This window comes from Neolamprologus brichardi, chromosome 9 (genome assembly GCF_056152115.1).
Source record: "Neolamprologus brichardi isolate AB-2024 chromosome 9, ASM5615211v1, whole genome shotgun sequence".
Classification (NCBI taxonomy): domain Eukaryota; kingdom Metazoa; phylum Chordata; class Actinopteri; order Cichliformes; family Cichlidae; genus Neolamprologus; species Neolamprologus brichardi.
In genome coordinates, this window is record NC_142112.1 from 34505438 (window position 1) to 34529917 (window position 24480).

Consider the following 24480-nt stretch of genomic DNA (forward strand, 5'->3'; position numbering starts at 1 on the left):
CATCGGCGTCTCATTCCTCAGCACGATTCTCAGGCCTTCTGACTGGGAGCTGATGACCTGCTGGCTCTGGTCTGCTGCAGCCGCACTGCCTTCTATGTCCAAATGCATCATATCCATCCATAAACTCTGGCTCACTCACTCTCCATTTCTGCCTCCTGTCTGACACTGGAGGATTAAAACAATGCTGAACTTTAGGCTGGGTATCTTCATGGCCATGGTTAAAGATTAAATCTACAGGACTTCCATGGCATGCATTTTTAATTTCTCTTTGATATTTGGGCACATTGGAACCTGATGAATGTAAAAACAAAGAATTGCCACATTTTTTTCCCTGATTTTTGTTTCTGACAAAAATGAGACGCACATATTCCTTTAAAATTCAATAGAACAGAGGCTGTATAATGTCCTTGTAAGTGGATATCAGGTCCTTGTAGAGCAAAATTTAGTATTTTGGTCTAGACAACCCAAAATGTGATGTCCACAAATGTGGACAACAGGTTCTAGGAAGTTAAATCAAAACTGCAGGACAGAGACCTCTGCCCTGTTCATTAAATGTAGTTTAGGCTAAAAATATTCCTGTTAAATCTCAGTTAGCTCAATTAGTTGTTTGATTTTAGAAATAATTTCTAAATGATGTATTTAAACAAAAAAGCATTGATCAATCAAAGACAAGGCTCTCAACTGGACACACAAACACTACCAAGTAATAAAGGTTTCATAAAGGTATGAAAACTATTTCAACAGCTAATGACATACAGCTTACTCACATCTTAAAATCAGGACTGAGTCTTTATGATGGACAAGCCTAAGTATAGTTATATCACCAGACAGTAATGAATTCTCAGTAAGCCGCATATGATACAAATCATAATTATGTTGCCATTCCCTCGTTTTTAATCTGGCAGATAAATAAAGTTGGAGAAGTTGTTCTGTGTGAATAATTTCTTTGGTTGCAAAGATGAGTATAAAACAGCGTTCTTCACTTTCACGACAGAAACAGGATGCATGCTCACAAAATGAAACCACGATGCAGACTTTGAGCAGTGAAATGTTTTTCATCTCAAAGTCTGTTTTGAACCCTGACAGCTTTGTGTTGATTGCTGAACGTAACTCAATTTTAAGGCTTTTATTTTTTATTATATTTGTGTTATTTTTCCATCTAATTGCTGCATTTTAAGAGGAAATCAGTGCACAGACTCCTGTGGTCGGAAGTTATTTTTTAATTCCAAAAGGAAAAATGCATGATGAGCTTATAAATTACACCTCGTTGCTCAGATTAAAACTTTGTTTCCACACATATTTGTCTCGGTCATTTATTAGCTTCACCAGTGACATGTTTCATATGTAAGATTCTCTCTTTGTCTGAGGCACAAAGCATTATGCAATATTTAAGGCACATAAATTACAAACAGAAGAAAAAGTCATAAAACAAATCTATATCACAGAACTGTTGTTTTTCTCCTTTCCCTGTCACTGGGCTCTCAGAGCCACCACATTAAATATGAAATGATATCACCATGTTGGTGTTGTTCCAACAACATCATGAAAATGTCAGTCATTAAAGGTCGTCCCTGTACCTGATCATTCATGTTGTTTTAAATCAAGAAGAAGGCACAAGGTTTCATTGTCTCCAATTGTCTGTGAAGGTTCTCAGTCATCCAGGTCATCGTAGTCAAAGGAGCTTGCAAAGAAAAGCGTCTGGACTTCTTTAAGTTGCTTGAAGACGTTTCACCTCTCATCCAAGAAGCTTCTTCAGTTCTAAGGTCAAAGTCCCAGATTTAAACCTAGTGGGAGTTTCCCCCCACAGACGGACAAAAGGACCCCCTGATGATCCTCTAATCGCCTGAGCCAAGGTGTGAAACTGGGTATGGGTCCCAATCAGCCAATTGTCTCCAATTCTTTCTATCGGAAAGCCACTGTAGTGCACAAGCTTTCTAAAGCCTGTTGGGAAAAAACCCAAATCCTTTCTGAAACCAGTTCAAGAAGTTTTGTTTTTCAAATCTAACCAAGCCTAAATCTATCTGCAACTGAAAACTGTAGTCTGAAGGAAATAATTGATTCTTTTCTGTGATTGCACTCAAGACAAGAACCCTAATTTTCTAAATAAATCATTAGCATGGATAAGTGAAACCAGTGTGGATGTGAGTTAAACTAACATTTTTTCCACATGCCTGAAGAGAGCGACTCCTCAGGTTAAGTTGTATAAAAGTCTGTGTGCTGTGGACTGCTGTCACACACAGGATTGTGGATTGCTTGGAGCCCAAATGCAGGATGCAGGAGACAGAAGTAAACATAAGCTGAACTGTTAATGGTGTTGAATCCAAAAGTCCAAAAAAACAAATTGAAGGCAGGAGACTTTCAAGAAATACTAGAAACCACAGAACTAGGAAACACAAAGCTACTTTGAAACACATGAAGACAAAGATGAGACTGTTAGAAGGAACTGAATGGAAACACTGGTAATGTCACTAAATATAAACCTAAAGTCATCAGAAACTAAAGCTAAGAACTGAAGTCACAAATAACAAAGCTCATACACACAAGGTTAACAAATAGTATTATTAACAGAAAACTAAATACTGACTAAGCAATGTATATAGAAGCCAATGAAAACCCAAATACTACAGACTTAAAACCGCGGGTTTAACGCTGAGACATCCAGACAAGGATGAAGGCCGTCGTTTTATCACCTGTATGCTATGAATGTCTCTGCAGTCAGTGTGAGCTCAGTGCCAGTGGTGTCGTCTGGCTTCAACAGAAAGTTTTCCAGATGGAAAACCTTCATCTCTCCCACAGGACACGAAGAAAAGCTTTACTAAAAAGCAAAAAGCTACACCTGAAGCTCTGGACAGGATCACAATTAAGCCAACTGTTCATGTCTGTGTGCGAATGTGCGCTTGTGGTTTATCTCTGGAGGCTAAAGTGAGAAAGAAAGATCTGGAACAGCGCCCAGATAACTTCAACATAACTATCAAGTTCAAATTCATTTTAGGTTTATTTATGTAGCACGAGGTGTCAACAACCATCAGCTCAAGGGACTATTGTATAGTAAATTAAAGACGGTACAATATTACAGAGTATCAGAACAGCCCATAGTGACAGTAGTGAGGAAGAACACGCTTTCAACAGGAAGCAACATGGTGGCTCTTACTCATCAAATCAGAGACTAATGCCATCACACGGTCCCTCTTACAACGAGAGCTTTCACTACAGGATTATTATAGTCAAAAGGACAATTTTTGTGACAAAAATATTTTGATATGTATGAAAAAAATCTAAATATTTATAATAAACAATAATTTAATGCTATGTTTTGAGAATGGCATGGTTTTGTTTAGTGATAACATAAAGCCCGATGACAGTGGTGGTAATAAATGGCATATCAAATGAGAAAACTGTGGACACATCTGCCTACATCTGGCTGTATTAATGCTCAGAAAAATACATTAAACAAACTGGAAGAAACTGCCATAAATTCATATCAAACCCTGACAGTGTCTGAAAGTTTGCAGTGATACAAAAAAATGACCTTAACCTGGACCTCAACAAGTGCAACGATAAGTGATGAGCAGTAGTGTTGTGTTGAATGGCACATCAATATACTGCAGCTCTCACACAGGGTCATCGCTGTTCATCTGAATTCAAGCTACAGTGTCACATTCGCATATTACAAATCCAGATAAAAAACATTGTTGCCTAAATTATTGCAAAATGGAAAGATGGTAAAAACGAGACTACACAGGTGCCTGTCCTGTTACCAAAGAAGCAGCAAAGATTCTTACTATAAAAACTCCAGTCCAAAGTTTACAAAAATAACACTCTTATGTGTAAAGATTCATACGAGAATGTGACATTTATGTGACATTTAAAGGAAAAGTGGCTTTTTAAATGTTCAGTAAGGATGGATGTGCAGGGGTGTCAAACACATTTTATATCTTGGGCCACAAACAACCCACTGTGACCTCAAGTGAGCTGAACCAATCAAACTACATGAAAAATGTGTAAAGTTACAGGAAACCTTCTGCAAGTTCATTCGGTTCAGAATGTCAGTACACACTGTCCTGTGATTATAACATATAAAGGTGGGTTGTTGTTTTTATCATATCATTTTTTTAGACTGTGAACTCACTGTAAAAACAAACAAAAACACATCTTTCTGCAGTAGATAGTGAAAAAACAGGAACTTTAATGTCATTTAATTAAATGAGGTACAGTCTGTATCAACTGAAAAAGCTGTAAAATATATGAAAATGCAGTTAAAACTTTTAACTGATTGGAGTCTTTGCTGGGCTGAGTCTGGCCCCTAGCCAGATGATTCATATCTGTATTCTAGATGCTAAATGCCTTCTTGCACTAACTTAAATCTTAGTCATACATGGCATAAACAGCATCACAGCGAGGAGCGGTAAAAGTTTGACATTGATTTGGGGCTTTCAGTGTTAATTTAGTCATTTTTGTCATGAGACTTCACAGGAGCAATGGGTAATGGAAAACCAGTTGTGTTTGTAATGGATTGTGGTGGTTTGGAACCAAATGCATGAGGTTGGAGGCGGAAGTATAGTCCAAAGATGCCAACAGAAATTCAATAACACAGGGGATAAGGAAAGCTGTAGAGAGGGGACATGGTGTACAAAGAAACATAACAGGCACTGTGACAAAGACAAAGTGGAAGAAAAAAATATTTATATACAGAGCGACAGGCCAACGGGAGAAATGAAGACAATCAGGACAATTAGGGGAGACAGGCAGGAAGCAAAACTAACACGCGAAACAAAAGAAAACACGTTTTCTGAGTCTTTGAAAAGTCAGAGGGAGGCACGTGGAAATTGGGAAACATGGGAAGTGTGGAGGAAAATATGACTTAGAATAACAGACAAGGGTTAATCCACAACCTTCAACTTATTACTAGAAACTGAAATGTGAAAACAGCAAGAGCCTTGATAAAATATCATAAGAATGATAAGTAATCAAAAACAGGACATCCCAAATGAATCAAAAACATAGAGCACTGGAATGGCCTCAAAACCAGCAAGAAACCACTTTAAAAACTCACATCCAGAAACTGTAAAGCAATTCAAACCTCGGGGTACAAAAAAGGGGTTGTGCCCTGAGACAAAATCTACATTAATAAAGCTTCAGTAAATAGCTACTTAAATCCAGTGTTGGGAAGGTTACTTTTAAAATGTATTCCATTACAGAATACATGCCCTAAAATGTATTCTGTAACGTATTCCGTTACGTTACTCAATGAGAGTAACGTATTCTGAATACTTTGGATTACTTAATATATTATCATGCTGTTTACAACTACATGAATGTTCTATTGCTGTGATTTATTACTGTTACTGAAGGTCCGCGGCTCCGAAGGTAGTAAAGGGACCTCTGACTAATACGGTGGGTTCTGTGTCGGGCTCGTAGCCGAAAACTAGCTTTACTTTGTTGTCTGGGTCAACTCTGCTTGCGAGAGACAGAGAGAGGCGTTGAAAGGCTGCTCCAACAGAACTTATTGTTTTTGGAGGAAAACACGAACACGGTGTACAGTCGAGTCTTAATAGCTTACTTACAACTGGGCTCGTCAGGCACTCTTCTTGGCTGCAGTGGTTATTATTTATATTTACATGCTTCCAGCTCCCGTTTTTGCTCAATGACAACTCGTAGTTTTCCTTTTTCTCCCTCCCTCGCTCACAGATACACAACGGGTATGGCAGTCCATTCTCCCTGCAGCACGGACTACACTGCCCATGATGCTACATTCTTTAGAGCTATACCTGTAGCATTCTGCCTGTTAGCTTAGCACAACAACAACAAAAAGGCCTCTCTCACCCAGGAAACACGCAGAGCGAGAGGGTCACCCTGTAACCATGGCAACTGCAACGCTGCCGCCTGGAACTAACGTAGCTGTCAAACAAAACCCAAACAGTCCTGACCCGCCACAATATGAAACAGGAAAGTACCGCCGTGTAATCCATTTATTTCAACAAAGTAACTGTATTCTAAATACCACCTTTTTAAACGGTAACTGTAACGGAATACAGTTACTCATATTTTGTATTTTAAATACGTAACGGCGGTACTAGATAGATAGATAGATAGATAGATAGATAGATAGATAGATAGATAGATAGATAGATAGATAGATAGATAGATAGATAGATAGATAGATAGATAGACAGTCTTACTCTTAAACCAAAGCGATTAGTGCCTAAACCTGAACAACCAGCAGGTGAAAACAAATCTAAACTGTGACTTCATAGTCTTGTGATTTACATCACCACACTTAAACTCTCTTTAAAACAAGTTTAAAACAAGTTGTATAAACATCGGTTATAGCTTCATAGCAGTCATCCAAACAATGTTTACAGCTGTACCAGATATTTTCTGGTGGCCTGAGGAGCATTTCTGCTCTGTTGACCTTTGGGATTAGTCAACAGCACGTGACAGAAAACTACACAACCCACAAGGACACCTCTTTTTTCTCTGCAAGGCAGAGGACGCAGTGTAATGTGCAATGATTTAAAGAGATAGAGCTCTTTCATGTTTTTCTATGACACTTGACATAAATGTATTTATTTCAAACTCTGTGATATCTTTGTATTTCTTTGTTTAAGAATAAGATCTGAGGGACACAGGCCTGGACAGGTAGGGAAAAATATGTATTCTCTGACCAGTTGGTGAGTGGTTAGAGCTGGACAGGAGGGGCTTGTGGCAATGTGGGAACTGCACAAAAATCCACCTTATTGTTCTGGAAAGGCCGGAGTACCATGTCCCCCATAAATTGCTGGATTGTCTGCAAACAATTGTTGCACTTTTTCCTACTAGTGATTGAAGTAATCACAAAGGGCTGCAACAGTTAGCAACTGTCAGCAACCTCCTGCAACTACTTGCCAAGTGGTTGTGGAATACACAATTTTCTCCCACAACCAGGAGTCCTGGTTGCCAAAGGATCACCAACTGGTCTCTAGGCCTCAGGGACTGGGGCTTTGATATTGATTGTACAGTGACTGACAGCAAACCTCAACAACCACTCACCACTGACTGGGGAATATGCATTTTTCCCTTGCAACTAGTGGTTTCCAGATGGTTGCTAATCAGTGTCCTGGCCTGTGTGACTGGGGCCTAAGCTGTTTTGTTTGTGCCTGGCCTTGTACATTTGTATGTGCTTTGAATGTTGAGGTTTTGAGGGTAAATCCATGGCTATAGCACACTTTGGAAGCTTTATGTTTAGGTAAACTGATCTGGAAGTGGCACAATTTTCATCCCAGTATGCAGTAAAGAGTCTCACTGTATACAGATAACAACATTTTAATGTTAAGTCAATGTGGTTATGTATAGTGACTCTGGCTCCCTTAGATATCCATCCACCCATCCGTCATAGGGACTTATCCCAGCTGTAATAGTGCAGTGGTAATGTATTTGCTAATAAATGACTAATGTCACTCTTGTTCTTGTCTTCTAAATTTCTATATGGACTGTGGCCACAATAGTCATAATAGGAAACTCTGATACAGCCTGGCTGTTGGTCGGAGTACCATGTCCCCCATAAATTGCTGGATTGTTGAACAGAACGGTCTGGGATGGAGCCACATTCCCATTTTGAATTATTGTTTCAGGCCATCCCTGTGTGCAATACACAGTATTTACTAGCTGTTTATAGAGTTATATAAATGTAACAGTATTTATGTTGTGTGTGATTCCACTTGTCATGATAAACACAATTTGTTATCCGTGTATGTGTGACACTGTATTGTCTCAATGGCGCCCTCTCTCAGAGATGGTGGACAAAAGTCAGTTCATGAGAGATGTGTGTTATGGGCACAACTAGTAATGCATGTGTCTGCTATATGACACTGTAAATGATTTAACTGTACGAAGAGTTTAAGTGGACAGCTGAGCTTTTAAAGTGCTAAAAAATCTATATAACAGAATAATACACTCGCTAAGCTAAGTGCAAAGATTCTGAGCTTCTGTGACGTGCTGTTCATAATGAGCCAAATATCGGATCAGGACATATTCTGACTTTATCCAGGTACACATTTACACATTATTTTATTTGTTATATTATTCCAGATGCACATCTTCACATTAGTGTGTTTTATTATTGGGCATAATGATAATATTATATGTTATATTTTATAGTTAATGTCAAAACTTAATGAGATGAGATGAGAGATGTGCCTGAGACGGCGCCAACCTGCCTGAACGAGATTCTGATCTTATCCAGGTACACGCTTTCATAGTTCTGTATTTGTTATATTACTTGCCACAACATTATTTGTTATATTATTAGACAGTGTTGAAACTTTGGCAATTCAATAGAGACGTGCCTGAGAATGAAAGGTTTGAGCTAGTCTGCACGACCAGAACATATTCTGCTCTTATTTTAGATTTTCTATTCATTAGAAGTTATTATGACATGTTGTTTTTTCAGATGACGTTGGACAACAGGACATCGTCCCGTGGAGCTCAGCTTCAAAGCCTCCAGCTCAGCGTTTTTGTTGTCACCGTCTTGGTGTTTTCAGCTATGACAGGCAGCTCACAGACAGGACTGTGAAACCACACACAAGTCCGTCAACAGACATTAGCCAGACAGCATGTCTTCTTTTTGGATTTTTAAAATGTCAATAATTTACAAAACTCACTTAATGTTTTACTCATTGTGATAATTATGTTGACCAGAAGTGGGCAATATTACCCAAAAGAACGTGAAATTACACGTTATGGCAATATCATAAAATACTCAGTAGTACTGAGGCCCTGTGAGGGGCATTCGAGGGTCTTTCAAACTTTTATTTGGACACTGGCTGCTTTTTCACTCATTTTGAGTCCAGTCCTTGCACGTGACCATTTTCACAGGAATGTTTTGGGGGCTTTTTTGTTTTTTTTGTCTGTTGGGCCACTTAACACTGACCTATGAATAACTGAAGCATAAAAGGTCACCTCACTTAGGGGATGAGCCACTGTTGTGTCTACGCATAACAACAACTCAGCACAGACCCAAACAGTTTCTGTTTGCTTCATTTACAGCCTGTCACGAAAACATGTCATTTGTTCCATTTCTTTAGCTGAATCTATGACAAATGTCAATAGCAGAGTTTGACAGGCATAAAACAGATTTCTACACAAACAAAATGAGCTATTATTAAAAGACTTGGCATATCTCAACATGGTATGCAGTATGTCGGAAACCGGACAAGTGAAGGCCAAACAAAAGGAGTGGTACGCCTAAAAAAGCATCTACAGCAGATGAAGAGTATGTGAAAGTCAAGTCCTTAACAAATGGGAAAATATCCAGCAAAGACCTGACACAGGAACTGAGAGATGCCTTCAGCTCATCCATTTACTGTTGGAGCTTCATCAGAAATGGAGCATCAGTGTCAGCAGATCTTATGGAGTGAGGAATCCAAATTGAACCCAATTAAAGTTTTGGAGGTCAAAGAGGTCAGGAGAAGTAAAACAAGGTCTGCAGACATCTGCAAAACACAGCAGAGGATCTGTCATGGTTTGTAACTACATCCATTCAGCGTGTTGGAGATCTTCTCAAAAATGATGCAATTTTGAACACAGAAAAGTACCATCAGATACTGATCCCACATAACAGCTTCATTTTTCAGCATGACGAAGATCCCAAACATACTGTCAATGAAGCAAAAGAATAACTTTAAAAAAGAAAACCACTCAGTGTGAACACTGTTAGTCATGGATTGTCCTCCCCAGAGTCTGGATCTCAACATCATTAAAGCCGAGTGGGATCATTTTGACAGAACGGAGGAAATCTCTAAATCTCTAAAGAAGAGACTGGAGTATCTCTGGAGGCTATTCCAGAAAACGACTTAAAGAAATGACAAGAAAGCGGAGAAAGGTGACAGAGAGAGTTCAGGCTGTGATGAAGAATAAAGAGGGTTGTACCAAATGTTGACATTCATCTTAGAATAGTACAAACTCTGTTTTTGCACCTATATTCCATCTCCTTGCAAAATCGAAGGAATGAGGAGTGACCCAAAACTTTGGTGAGTAGAGCAGCTCATTGATTTTAGTATGGTCAGCATGCATCTCTCAAAAAGGAGACATCCTCTTCAATTTGTTCCACATTTACTCCGCAATTCATCAAGATGCAATAAAATACTGCTCTTATCACATATTTTTACTTCATCGTAATTCATACAATAAATCTACTTGCTTTTAAAAGCAAGTAGTGAAAAAACAAGAGAAGTGTGTGGCATTATTTCAGGGACAGTGTGGACCCAATAATGGTTCCCGGATATTCTCTTAAACCTGGTTGTTACTCGCTTGTTTAAAGCTCATTATAAAAGAAAGGGTCCAGGAATGCAGCCGTGATTACAAGCAATAACTATGAGGTCAGAAAATAAGCTCCATGGCATCACGCTGGACTCCTCTGAGCAACAAGAAAACACCCACGCATCCCCATACACACTCAAACGCCCATTAAAAAAATAGCAGCGCAGGCATACCACTCTGAGAACAGGAAAAGCCTTTTTTTCTCGAGCACCTGCAGCATTCGGCTCAAATACTCACTTGTGTCACTCAGCTTCCTAATCCTCCTCTGAGTCAGCTGAAGGGGTGGGAGAATTTCGAGAAGCCTTACCTTCATCTTGTGATGAAGCAGATATGGGAACAGATGAGGCCGGATTAGAGAGCACAGTGTGCCAAGACCGGGAAGTGAACCCCGCAACTCTGTTGGAGGAGCTGGGAATTTAAGCCGGTGTCTAGCCACAACAGATACAGAACAGACCCATGCAAAAGACTGAATCCAGTGGATTTCTCATGTTCTCTGGTCACTTGCATTATTTCTCATATACCTATGAAAAGAGGAAAAAAGTCTTTCTTGATGTTAAAGAGGAGCTTAAGTGGAAATGATGAGGAAGTTTAAGACCTCAGGCATTTAAAGGCGGAAGGCTTCATCCTGCATCTCTGTAACTTTTTTTAAAGGGCCAGCCAACTATGCATATATCTGTATATCGGCATGAAGTCATAGAGCGGGAGTATACTTTGTATGGTCATCTCAGGCACACAGCTGTGAACTCTGGTGCTCCACCTTCCTGTTGTACAAACCTTTTCTTTATTATCCCTCCACTCAAGTCAGATTGTGGTATGACAGCAAAAACAGATGCAGACAGGTGGCGGTTTCCATTGCTTCCACAGAGAATGAAGGTCCAGACAGAGTTTCTCTTACCAAGTGGCAAACATGGAAGAGATGTGCAGATCAGATTGTAACAAAGGAATTAAATGCATCTGACTTTTTGCTCAACTTTCTGCTTATTTGGTTGCAACGTAGTCCTCCACATACATAGACTAGAACAATGTAAGCAGCATGTTAAGTCATTTATGTGCATGTAAACTGCTTTGTTGCCTGGTAAGCAAAGCATGTAAGACACGAACATCAAAGCAGGAGGTTGAGAGACTGAGTCACCCTAGATTTTTCTTTCTTCTTTGTCTTTCTTCTATTTTTTGATTCAACGCAGAAACATTTGCTGGTAATGGTTTTCTACATGCCTCAACATTTTATCCTAAAAGCATCTGATGGGAAGTGTCTGTAGAAGATTTTGGGGAGTTAATCAAAATTAAAGATCACAGAGTGCCTTCAAAACATTTTTGATCTGCTTCACCACCAAAGGGGAAGATTAGAGGATCACTAAAGATACTGTGTAGGGAAATGAACATCTCAAACAAATTTCACAGCACTCAGTCCAACTGATGCTTCAGTCTGTAACAAAATTATGACCCAACATTTGAGCCTTTTTGCAGTTATAGTAGAAAGAATGTAACACTCATTATATTACATATTGCAGAAGAAGAGCTACAGAATCAAGGCTTGAATCGAATCGAGGCTAACAACCCTCTCTGTGTTTGGATATGTTATTATTGTGTAATTATGTTGACCTCCAAACATGAGGCGTTTGTGGTGTTCATCGTCAGCTGAAAGATTTATGGAGTCACCTGAAAAGCAGCCAAAAAAACTGTTACCTTTGTGACCTTTGCATCTTTTGTTGAAATTTCTTAGCACCACAAATTAAATTCCTCTGAACCCCAGAGCACTGAACTGGACAACAATCAGATGCACAAATAAAGCTCAAAGTATCTGCATAGATAAGCGAGTACAGCTGTGTCATTTCTGTTTGTCAGTTGGATAAACTGAGCAAAACGCTGCAACAGATTCTCACTCATCCGCTCCGCCTAATTACAGAAAAGCACACCAGCACAGTCAGGCCACGACTTCACGGTGGTCTGAGTTATCTGAGGGGAGACACGAAGAGCAGCAGAGACCAGTGATCAGATGTGTCACCCGGTGAACCATCCTCTCTGTGCATTTATCTGTGGGCAGATAAACAAACACACATACAGAGATGCTGACATGAAATCCGCTGTGCTGGAGCATCTGAGAAAACTGAGCTGCGATCAGACCACAGAGTGCAGAGGTTTGATCTCTGTTTTTTATTTCAGTTCAAATAAAATAAAGCTGCTGATTCGTGCACAGCTTCTGTTTTGCTTAAATAAACTCTGTTCTGATTTAATGATTTTCAGTGTCTCACTGGAAGCTCCAGAACCTCTTTTTGCACACATCGTTGCATGCAAGGCTATGAAAAAGACTTTAAGACTGTTCTTGCCCATTCATTTTCTGTCTAATGTAGACATCACAAGAAAAACTCTTTATTTAGGACCCATATTAAACCTCGAATGACCTGCTAAAAGAGTTTTAAAATGTTTTTGAAATCTGAGGCACTTCCCATCATCAGTTTAGTTTGCAGAGTAAACATTAGCAGGCCTGCAGCAGGCATCTTTCCACAAAGCTGCATCCACACGCCTGTGCAGAATGTTGTTAGCCCACACAAAACCACAGATTTAATGATACTGCAAAATATGCTGATTGTGTTGTGGTAATTTGTCTTATTTTCCACTGTACTTGTTGACAACTGGTTACAGAGAAAGAGATAGAGGCCAGTGTCAGGCAAGTGGAAGCTGGCTGCTTAGAATCAACAGTTAAACTGTGTTTTATAATACTAGAAATATGAATGATTAGTTTTGCAGACAAACAGCTTTGATTTGAGCTACAGAGGGTGTGTAGGTCTTTACTTATTCATGCTACACACAAAACTCCGGCTGAAAGCCTGCAGCATCAGAAATGGTGTTATAACAACTTCTACTTAAGACGATGTCGCCCCAAACTCGACCTCAGTGCTGTCAGGCTACAAAATAGTGATTTATCATTCTGAAGGTGAGTTATAAATAATTTACACTACACATTTTAGCTCCTTTATCATTGCTTTTTAGTCTATTCTTCATAATTCTTCATTTAGACGAAAAGTGATTTGTACATGTTGATTTCTAACATAAACCATGGGTTAGTTACCATGGAGATTTACCCAGGTAACAGCTGCATCACCTTTGTGGGTGGCTCGCTAAACCTGAAATCCTGCTTAGCAGCACAGACCTCTGGACAAAGAGTTTCCCCGTCTCCAACAAACCAACTAACAGCACACTGAAACTAGTCTGAGTTCAGCTTTTTCCCGATCAAATCCGGTAAAAATGATTTATCTGCAACTGTTCTGTGGTTGGTTTGCTTCCTCTTGCAATGAAAGCATTTTAAAGTGGGTCAAATCAGCCCACGAACTCTCCCAACATCATCCACAGGCCGAGCATGTGCTGCGTGAGACGTGGCACGTACGTTTTTTGTGATCAGAACCCAAACGGAAATCACGCTTGTGCTAAAACCTGTACACAGCAGTTTCACTTGCACTGTGTCCTCAAACAAATTCACGTCAAAGGACTCCAACTAAACTTTAAACTCTTATGATTAAAGCTACATTCAGCTGCTCCCTTATTTGAAAGAGGTCAGCCCCGCAGAGAGCTTTGCATGTTTGATTTGGCAGATTTTTACAGTGACCTTCCTGATGCAACCCCAGAAGCATTTGGGTCTCCTCCAAGAATCAAACCAAGGACCTTTTGCTTGTCAGATGAACACGTGAACTCCTACAGTAAAGAGCCAGAAGCTACATTTATCACAAGCAGCTAAACATTTTTTTTCTGTGAAAAGATGCTTCAACAACTGATTTTTATTTATTTTTTATCCTTATGCTTCCTTTGTTTCCTAATTATGTCCTATAAAAACACTGATGAACACACACATGAACCTTTTTGTTTATATCTTGATATCATTTTGAGGGGAAAATTTAAAAAAGGATGAAAAAGAATAAAAAAAATAGTTTTATTCCCTCAAATTATTAAGTGTATGCACGTGTAGTTGATACATAAAAGCTATACATGGAGGTAAATAAATCATAAATCAACAGCTGTGGTGTATCAATGATATTTGATCCATGAGTGATTTAATATTTTCATGTTTTCTTTATAGTTAGCATGTTTTTAACCATCCAAGCCAAATTAACCACCTTGCAACCGCTCTGACTAATCTTCTACCTCATTTGAGAATCCAAGAACCCTGATAAACCAATACTGATAATGTTGCATTAACAGCGATGGGTCCAAGGCCTTCAGCTTCATTAGACAACAGACCTGAGAGTTTCAGCAGCTACCAAGTAGATATGAAAACCGAACACACAACTTTGATCAGGCTTCAAACACACACCAGTTTCTTCACTGTAAAGACAAAAAAATTAGTCCTTCTTATATATTATGTTATGTTATCATGTAAAGTTTATCACATTAACTGTGATTGGACTGAGAGAGGATGAGAAAACTGAATGAATTCACCAGCTAAAAAGGTTCAGGCCGGAAAAGGATTAAAAGAGTTGTTCACAAGCAGCACAACTCCAATCACAGTGGTGCTTCATATAACTCATAACTGCGCTCACAGGCACACAAACGTAAACACACCACAGACGTCAAACTTGCCCTTTTGGTTGTCTCTGGGGTCTCTAAGGTGCTCGTGCAGGTGATGATGTAGTCGGGATAGACGGTGGACCATCCACTCTCTGTACAGTTCCTGCTGAGGCTGCCTGAAAGAAAACCGACGGGTTTTAGAGCCTTTTAGAACTGAACTATAGATTTCATGAAATCTAACATCAGTGCTGCATATAAAGATATATTGCCCCCATTTTTTAAAGCTTCAGTGATATTTGTCCACAGATTTTAGATTTGGATAACTGGAATAACAATTATATAACACCAGTGCAGTCAGATTCACAGCAGCAGTTGCCTGGACAGACAAAAACAAAGTGGAGATGTTTATTCCTAATCAGAGCGCCACATTTGGAGAAAACCAAACACAACTGTCAGCATGGTGGTGGAGGGCTCATGATTTGGGCTTGTTTTGAAGCCACAGGACCCGGACACTCAAAGAATCAGCATAATGACGACACATGTCTGTTTTTACCCTCTCAAACAGCTCTCATCAGAGGCAGGCACATTCGTAGGCCTCAGTGAGGACTTTTGATACTGAGCAGCTACTGTTCTCATCTGTGGTGCTGATTGTGGTGCTCATGTATTAATGCTGTGTGTTTCTGCAGGGGCAGCGAGAGGAGGATAAACCAGCCGCTCACTGATGCTACTGAGGGAAATCACAGAGGGTCGGACAAATGGCGTCAGCCGCTGTGCAAATGATCACAAACATTAAAAGAAGCAGCTCAGGAAGCACTGGATGGAGACGATAAAAGAGCCACAAGTCAAAGTGAGAAATGGCAGAAAGTTAAAAAAGAAAGAGGTCAAAGAAGTTCTGTTATATTTAAAATAAGACAAGTATTAAAGAATTTCAATGGTAGTAAAAGCCACACAAACATCTTTTCACTTAAGCAAACTTAATCACTCCTTATTAGTGTTGAGACTGGTGGCATTTGAGTGAATCCACTGGATACTTATAAAGGATTATTTTTCTGTATCAGAGTTCAACAAGATGAAGATTTCAAAGTTTTCGAGCACACAAAAACTAAAATATAATAAATAATAAAATGTTGAGTATGCCACAGTTTTTAAACAGTCCACAAACTGCTGCACAGTCCTCAGACTTTGTGTGGCGGGGTCATACTAAGTGTCAGCCGTCTTAAAATGTTTTAAAAGTCGGGGGAAGTTGAAGCTTCCTTTAACTGAAATTCTGTATAATTTCCAGATCACACTTTTTGTTTTTTTTTAGCAAGTCGTGTGTGTGTGTGTGTGTGTGTGTGTGTGTGTGTGTGTGTGTGTGTGTTAACAAAGATGATTGAAGGGCAGCAGGAGGAAGTGTGTCTCTGAGAAGAAGCTCACCGTTCTTGTGAAAAAGCAGCAGGAAGGGGGTGGGACAGTGTAAGGTCAGCACATCGCCGACCGCGGCGCTCTGCCAACATGAAACGTTGTCCCACTCGCCGTGACATCCTGGACAGATATATACAGAGATACACACACACGCACGGACGTTAGAAGTGTGAACTTGCCTGCACAGAACTTCCTGTTTGGCTGAGCGACCTGTGTGGAGCTTCTGTGCGAGCTGCTGATTGAACGTGGACAATAAATCCAGCCCACATGAAAGCAGCCTGTGAGGTTTGGACATTTAGCTTTACTGCTCAGCCAGGAGGGACAACAAAGACATTCACTTAACACTCTGAAGGCCTCTTAATAGTTAAGTTAAAAATAAATGTAGCCTGATGAGGCCTGAGAGTAACTAATGCTGGTACTGTCCTTTAACATCAAACACACATGTGTATCTATAGAGCAGCGTGAGAAAAAGCTCACAGTCTGAAAGCTGAGACCACACAGATTAAACACATTTTATTATCTCTGTGCTCAAACATTCACACACACGACCGTTCACAAACAACAGAACAGCCTCTGTATGTCTGTGCGTCAGTCTTTGGTTACTCGTGTTGTGGTTTCACACAGAAATCATCCTAATATAAGTCGTGAACATCTGGAGACTCTACTGATGCCGATTGTGTGCAGCAGTCCTTCAAGCCTTTTATTCTCTGAGCCCTTTATTCTTGCTGAAAAACAAGAGGTTAAAAAACAAAGCTGCTTCGTCAGTCAGCTCAAGCATCACACAGAGGTTTGTGTGAGCATCACAGCACGCATATCCATGGTGTCACTTTGTACGTTACCATCACTTTTGACGCGTATGAATTAATGCGCGTTTCCATCCGGGGTACTTCTCAAAAAAGTAATGCATTACCTTACTTTATTTCTATATTGTCAGACGTAAATTGTGACAGAAGGATAACAGGCCTCCAACTCACACTGGAGCAGTTCACAGCTGAGTGTGAAGCAGCAGGAATGAAAATCAGCACCTCCAAATCTGGAGACAGAAACGAGTAGAGAGCCCACTCTGGATCATTCTGGGATGAGTTCCTGCCAACGTGAAGGAGTTTAAGTATCTCAGGGTCTTATTCACGAGTGAGGTGAGAAGGGAGCGGGAGGTCGACAGTGCAGTGATGGAGATGCTGTACTGGTCCATTGTGGTGAACAGAGAGCTGAGTGAAAAGTGAAGCTCTCAGTTTACCTGTCAGTCTACATCCCTACCTTCACCTATGGTCACGAGCTGTGGGTAGCGATCGAAAGAATGAGTTTGCAGATACAAGCGGCGGAAATGAGTTTCCTCTGAAGGGTGGCTGGCCTCTCCCTTAGAGATAGGGTGAGGAGTTCAACCATCCAGGAGGAGCAGCAGCTCCAATGGGCCAGTTGAGGTGGTTCAGGCATCTGACTAGGATGCCTCCCACGCACCTGCTGGGTGAGGTGTTCCAGGCATGTCCCACCAGGAGGAGGCCCCGGGGCAGACCCAGGATACGCTGGAGAGATTATATCTCTCGGCTGGCCTGGGAACGCCTTGGTGTTCCACCAGACAAGTTAGAGGGTGTGGCCAGGAAGAAGGAGGACTGGGCTTCTTCTGCTGCCCCCGATAAGCGCAAGAAGATGGATGGATGGATGGATGGATGGATGGATGGATGGATGGATGGGTGGATGGATGGATGGATTGATGGATGGATGGTTGGATGGATGGTTGGATGGATGGATGGGTGGATTGATGGGTGGATGGATGGATGGTTGGATGGGTGGATGGATGGATGGATGGGTGGATGGATGGATGGATGGATGGATGGGTGGATGGATGGATTGATGGGTGGATGGATGGATGGATGGGTGGATGGATGGATGGGTTGATGGGTGGATGGGTGGATGGATGGATGGATGGATGGATTGATGGGTGGATGGTTGGATGGATGGATTGATGGATGGATGGATGGATGGATGGGTGGATGGATGGATGGATGGATTGATGGGTGGATGGATGGATGGATGGATGGATTGATGGGTGGATGGATGGATGGATGGATGGATGGATTGATGGGTGGATGGATGGATGGGTGGATGGGTGGATGGATGGATGGATGGATGGGTGGATGGGTGGATGGATGGATGGATGGATTGATGGGTGGATGGATGGATGGATGGATGGATGGATTGATGGGTGGGTGGATGGATGGATGGTTGGATGGGTGGATGGGTTGATGGGTGGATGGGTGGATGGATGGATGGATGGATTGATGGGTGGATGGATGGATGGATGGATGGATGGATGGATTGATGGGTGGATGGGTGGATGGATGGATGGATGGATTGATGGCTGGATGGATGGATGGATGGATGGATGGATGGATGGATGGATTGATGGGTGGATGGATGGATGGATGGTTGGATGGATTGATGGGTGGATGGATGGATGGGTGGATGGATGGATGGTTGGATGGCAGCAAGAGTAGAAAGGGAAAGTTTACAAGGTGGGGAAACCTGCTATGCTTTATCTTTTAGAGACTGTGGCACTGCTAAAATTATCACTGGGAATGACCAATTGGACAAGATTGGAAATGAGTGCATCAAAGGGATGGCTCAGGTGGAGCTGTTGGGAGACAAACATAGAGAGACAGGACTGAGATGGTTTGGGCATGTGCAGAGGGAACGTGGGTATATTGGACAAAGATTGTTGATTGTGAAGCTGCCAGGCAGGAGGAAAAGAGGAATACCTCAGAGGAGATTCATGGATGTAGTGAAGGAGGACATGCAAAGGGTTGGTTTGACAGAGGAGGATGTTGCTGTGGTGACCTCTAAAAATGAGGGAATATCAAAGATGTGGAAAAATGAAGTCTTCAAGTCTGACTGCTCAGTGCTTTTGTTATTTGCTGCATGCAGGTCACACAGTTTTCACTTTGCCTTCACGTTTTTATCCTTTCTTGATCAAAATAAATGATTTTTAAATCATCTGATTGTAGCACAAGTGCAGAAAAGAGGTATGTTTGATTTCTCTTTGATCCACCCTCCAAGCAGGTACCTGAAGAAGCTTTTTTAACCTTTATAGCTAGCATTTGTGTATGTGTACATGTGTACATTTGTGTGTGTGCATGTATGTGTGAGTTTGTGCCTCTTGTGGAGTGTTTGATCTCACAAGGTAAACAGCTCAGTGTTGCAAAACCGTCTGAAATAGCGTCCAGAGACACCGACCACTTCACATCAACTGACCTCATTCAGTGCACTCACACACACACACACACACACACACACACACACACACACACACACACACTTTTCCTTACTTGATATGGATCTAAATACTTTTCCGAGGCCTAATATTCAGCGATGCTCTTGCAGCAGATTATTTTGCTCCTGCACACGCAGCAGACTTATCGTAAAATACTTTGGATGGGGATTTCCAAACACTTGCTCGTGTGTGTTTCAGTGCATGCGTACCTGCATGAGTGGAACTGTTCAGCTGCAGCTGTGTCTGACAGTCACTCTTTGCTTTCTGCATCTCCCAGTAGAACTGGCAGGGAGAAAACATTCCGTTAACCTGTCGGGATGAAGGGAAATACATCTTATGAATATTATCTCCAAAATGAACAAACCTCCTGCGTCAGGCTCTTTGTCTCAGGTTGTGCTGTGCACGCTGGTGTTTGACATACGTGCTCCAGTTTTCTGGAGTAAAGTTCATGTTTCTGCGATCTGCTCTCCTTTCACTCCTATCTGCAGCTTTCAGGGGGAGGATTTAGGCAGTGGTGATGATTTGGGAATACAAAAAAAACTTCTCCTGCTAAAAGCAAAAACCGAAGCAGGTTAGGTTCCTCGTTAGAGATCAGCGTGTATGACACAATCAAATCTCCATAAAACAGTGTCACCACTCATGAAGGATCCCTCAGAGGCCTCTGCAGACAGCAGGAAGTTTCTATAATCTTTGTCTTTCCCTGAAGCGCATCGGCAATAAGTCCAGAGTCTCACAGGCAACTTTGGTCCTTTATTTTATTCTATGTTGGCTGCAAACAGTTTCACAACAGTTTTATTGTTTTAAAAGCATTAATATGATTCTAATTTGTGCATCAAATCTGCAGATACTCCAAGTCTTTATGTGAATTCTGTTTTTGTATTTAATTTTTACTCTCAGAGCGTTAAACCCCACCAAAGCTACAGCTGAGGGAATAACAACAACATGTATTTAATGAAGTACTTGAGTATATAATCCACCAGATTATCCTGTCTCTTAATGACACAGTTGTGATACTGATACATCTGTTAGCTCACAGTCAACATATTTGCTAGCTTTCTTTCCTGACCTGACCAAACTTTATTAAAGTTCACACACAATCTTACTGCACCCTGGTACTAAACTGCTTTACTGAACCTTTCCTCTCACACCCACTCACTCTGCGGATTGTCTGCAGCAGCTGTGTTACTTCCAGCCTGTATCGTGTGTGCGTGTGTGTACGTGTGTAATCTGAGTACATTCTTCCATGTTTGTGATTGTTAGATGCTGTCACAACAACCCTTTTCAAGTGAGCACACTTGTAGTTAAATTGGGAAATCCTTCGGTCAATTTAGGAAAGCTTTGTGTGACCACTTATCTTGATTGTCGGTGTTAGGATTAGTGTGAGTGAGTCCAGATGAACGAAGGATACCCAGAGTTTGATGAACAGCCTGTTTAAAAACCAAAGTGTTGCAAAGTGACCCAGAGACCTCAAGCTGATTGAAATGTTGTGGTGAGAGCTGTTCATGAGCAAATTAAATGAAGTGACGCTGTGAAGAAGTATAGGCCCAAATTCTCCCACAACCATGTGAGAAACTGATAAAGTCCCACAGAAAGCAGTTAATTAAAGTTATTGCTCCTAAAGGAGGTTCTATAACCGAGACACCTAATCAATCATGTGGTGTAATTAGCCTATCACAGGGCTGCACAGAGGCCTGTGAGAACTTTTTATTTTCCAACGATTGTAAGACTGACTCCTCGGGTTGGGGGCGTGTGGTGGTTGGATCGATACAGCACAGTATTTGGATATTTAGCATGATGATATTGTAATAAAAAAGGGACACCAAATATTGATACTTTATTACATAAAAATACTACAAACAATAGGCTCATGTCATGCACCAAAATGAGATCATGTCCATCAAGCAAACTTACATTAAACGGCTCAACCAAAAATCATCCAACACCTTACCCACTTAGCGTGACAAAGCTACCTCCTGATTCAGAGTAAGCTAATGCAGTAAAAATAAAACAGCAACCTCCTTGCATCTACAAAAAACAAAACAAAAAAAAGCAGGGGCTGCCTGGTGACTTTGTGATGACTAAATGTTTCCCAGAGCTGCACAATTTTGATCGGAACACAATTGCAGTCGTCTGATAGGAGGCAACCTTTCTGCAGACAGTCACAGTGTGACGTGAGCTGAGAGTAATGACTGTGATCATTTCAGAGGGAAGTTTTATTTGAAGAGTTCCAGCCAGGTTTAAAAATTCATCACAGCACAGAAACGGCTTTAGTGACGATTACAAATGATCTTCTCATGGCCTCTGACAGTGGACTCATCTGTGTGCTTGTCCTGCTAGACCTCAGCACTGCATTTGACACTGTTATTTATAAAATTTTATCATAGCAATTAGGGCATGCCGTAGGTATTAAAGGTCCTGGTACATATCTGTCTAATAGACTCCAATTTGTTCATGTAAATGGAGAGTCCTTTCCACACACTGAAGTTAATTATGGAGTCCACAGGGTTCCATGCTAGGACCAGTTCTATATATATTATAGACCAGCGGTCTCCAACCTTTTTTGCGCTTTTAAGGTGTCAAAGATAAATACAACTAAATAAAATGATACGACCAAGACAAAAACTGTGGTATTTTGTAAATATAATAATAAACCTGAATTCGCTGTGTAATTGTGTAACTTTATTAGCAGCGTCCACCTGAAATGCCCCAACAACATCCTCCTCTCTGCCCCTTAATGCTCTCTGGTTGCTATGGTAACGCGTAAATATTTCTTTCAAAATAAAACACTCAACTACAACACGGGAAAAGACCCAGGGAACCCGAGTTAACGCTAAAAACCCTGAAAACCATAAATTTCACACCCGAGCCTTTATTATTATCAGGCTGTCTTATAAAGCCCTATATAACCATTAGTTGTTATTAATCTCAGGCTCTCTTCCACAGCATGTCTTTTTTCCTGTTTTCCCCCATCGACCCCAATCAGTTAAGGCAGATAGCTGCCCATTCTGGAGCCCGGCTCTGTCGGAGGTATGTAGGCTCTTTATCTTGTAGTTTAAGGCTACGTCCACACGTACTTTTGAAAACGCAGATTTTTCTATGCGTTTGCACCTTTCGTCCACATGTAAACGGCATTTTTGGTCACTGAAAACTGAGATTTTTAAAAACTCCGGCCAGGGTGGATATTTTTGAAAACTCAGTTTTTGCACTTACGTGTGGACGAGAAAAACGAGGAAAACTCAGCATCAAAGGTGTGCGCATTTTTTGACGTCACACTGTGCGCCACGTTATTGTTTCGGTGAAATGAATTTCTACAATACTGTTACTGTTAATTGTTCTCTCTGCAGTGTTTAAATGCTTACATATACACACAGTTACTGTCCCTCCACACATACAACTCGGTTCTGCTTCTATGCCCCAGCTTTGTTTACTTTTTCCCACCGAGGCTTCTAGACTTCTGATTGGCCAACATTTCTGCACGGTTAGGAATATAGCGCCACCTGTTTTTGGCATGTTCCTAGCAGCGTTTTCCTTCATTTCTGCCTTTACGTGTGGACGGGATTATTTTTTAAAACGAAAACAGAAAATCTCCATTTTCAAAAATACCCGTGTACGTGTGGACGTAGCCTAAAGCAACATGAGGTGATGCTGAGTGAGGGTATTGCTACTGCAACTCGGTCATCCAGGTCACACTAAAATGAAAAGACTCAATAAGGGTTAATATAGTAAGGGGAAAGTTCAATTTTAGTTAAACTTTCGAGAAAAAAATAACAAATTTAAACAGTTATGATATTAACTACAAATTAGAAATACATTTATATATTTGAAAAGTATTTGGTTGCAGTTTTTATCAATTTAATAAACTTTATCAGCACAAAGAGGCACCTGTGTTTATGAAGAACGGAATGAGCACCCATAACAAATACCCTAAATGATTAAATAATAAAAACAATAACAGCAAATGTAAACTGGGTAAAACCGACTCTTTAAAATGAACTGAGAACTGGCGATCTATTACAGAAAGAAAAAAAGAAAGCTTCTGAGCGATTGAAAATGCGGAGGTTTATATTTGCTCCACAGAAGCTGCCTTTGAAAACAGATTTCAATCTGAACCTCATTAATTAGCCTCACCTCGTTCGTACTGACTGTGCCCACTCGAGTGCTACTGAATGAGAACCATAACCCAAATTTTCCTGCTGACACCGTCAAACCCTCATATGTGTGAGTGTGTGTGATGGTACAGCTGATGGTAGCCATGGACACACACTCAAACAGACTGTACACAAAGGGCAACACGAACAAAGAAAAACACTCAAACAGAACAAGTTCATGTGTCAACTTGATTCACTGATATACCGCGAATGTGCGTGTGTGTTGGGAGGTCTGTTTACACTTAGATTTATGGTCACTCTGCACAGTGTTTCAGATCTGTCAGTCTGTTTATACACACACACACACACACACACACACTAAAACTTCTTTAGCCAAAAACCTGACCATGATGTCACCTATCATGCTCACCAATCAAAAATCACTTTCCTTCTGTCTTTAAGTGACCAATCAAAGGAGAGACTCAGACTTCAAACAACACTTCCACACATGTAGACACAGAGGCCTCAACAGCTGCATCAAATAAGATGAACGATCACTTGAGCTGATTCCAGTACGGAAAGGAAATCAGCTACAGAATGATTAGGTGCTAAACAAGGACGTGAGAGGAGCGGCGGTCCTTGTTAAGTGAAGTAAGGGGCTTCACCCTTACTGCACGCAACTTGTCTTCAATAAATGTGGATTATGCTGAGTATCGTTGTGCAAAGAAATGCTCAACAGGTAAATTTTCAGAATAATATGTCTGAAATTAAATGTAAATGCCTAAATTTAGCCTTTTCCCACCAAACTACGTAACCTAGCTTAACTTCCATAGTAACCAGGAACTCCTTTTATCCTACACCATACCTGTCCACAGCATTCAAGTCATTGTGATATTGACCCAACGTGCAGTTACATTTCTCAGG

General features: G+C 40.8%; 1 protein-coding gene across 3 annotated transcripts in view; it reads right to left on the reverse strand.

Moving 5' to 3' along the window:
* LOC102798900 (vasoactive intestinal polypeptide receptor 2-like) overlaps positions 1-24480 on the reverse strand; it is a 54791-nt gene that overhangs the window by 22420 nt on the left and 7891 nt on the right. Inside the window, exons 2-4 of one of the 3 annotated variants that reach the window (XM_087846366.1) lie at positions 19678-19777; positions 16213-16320; positions 14869-14972 (exon numbers count right to left, since the gene is read on the reverse strand). In XM_087846366.1, the coding sequence (XP_087702492.1) occupies positions 14869-14972; positions 16213-16320; positions 19678-19777 (312 nt within the window). The remainder of the gene's footprint in view (positions 1-14868; positions 14973-16212; positions 16321-19677; positions 19778-24480) is intronic. The other 2 variants (XM_087846368.1, XM_087846367.1) reach the window with 2 other exon arrangements.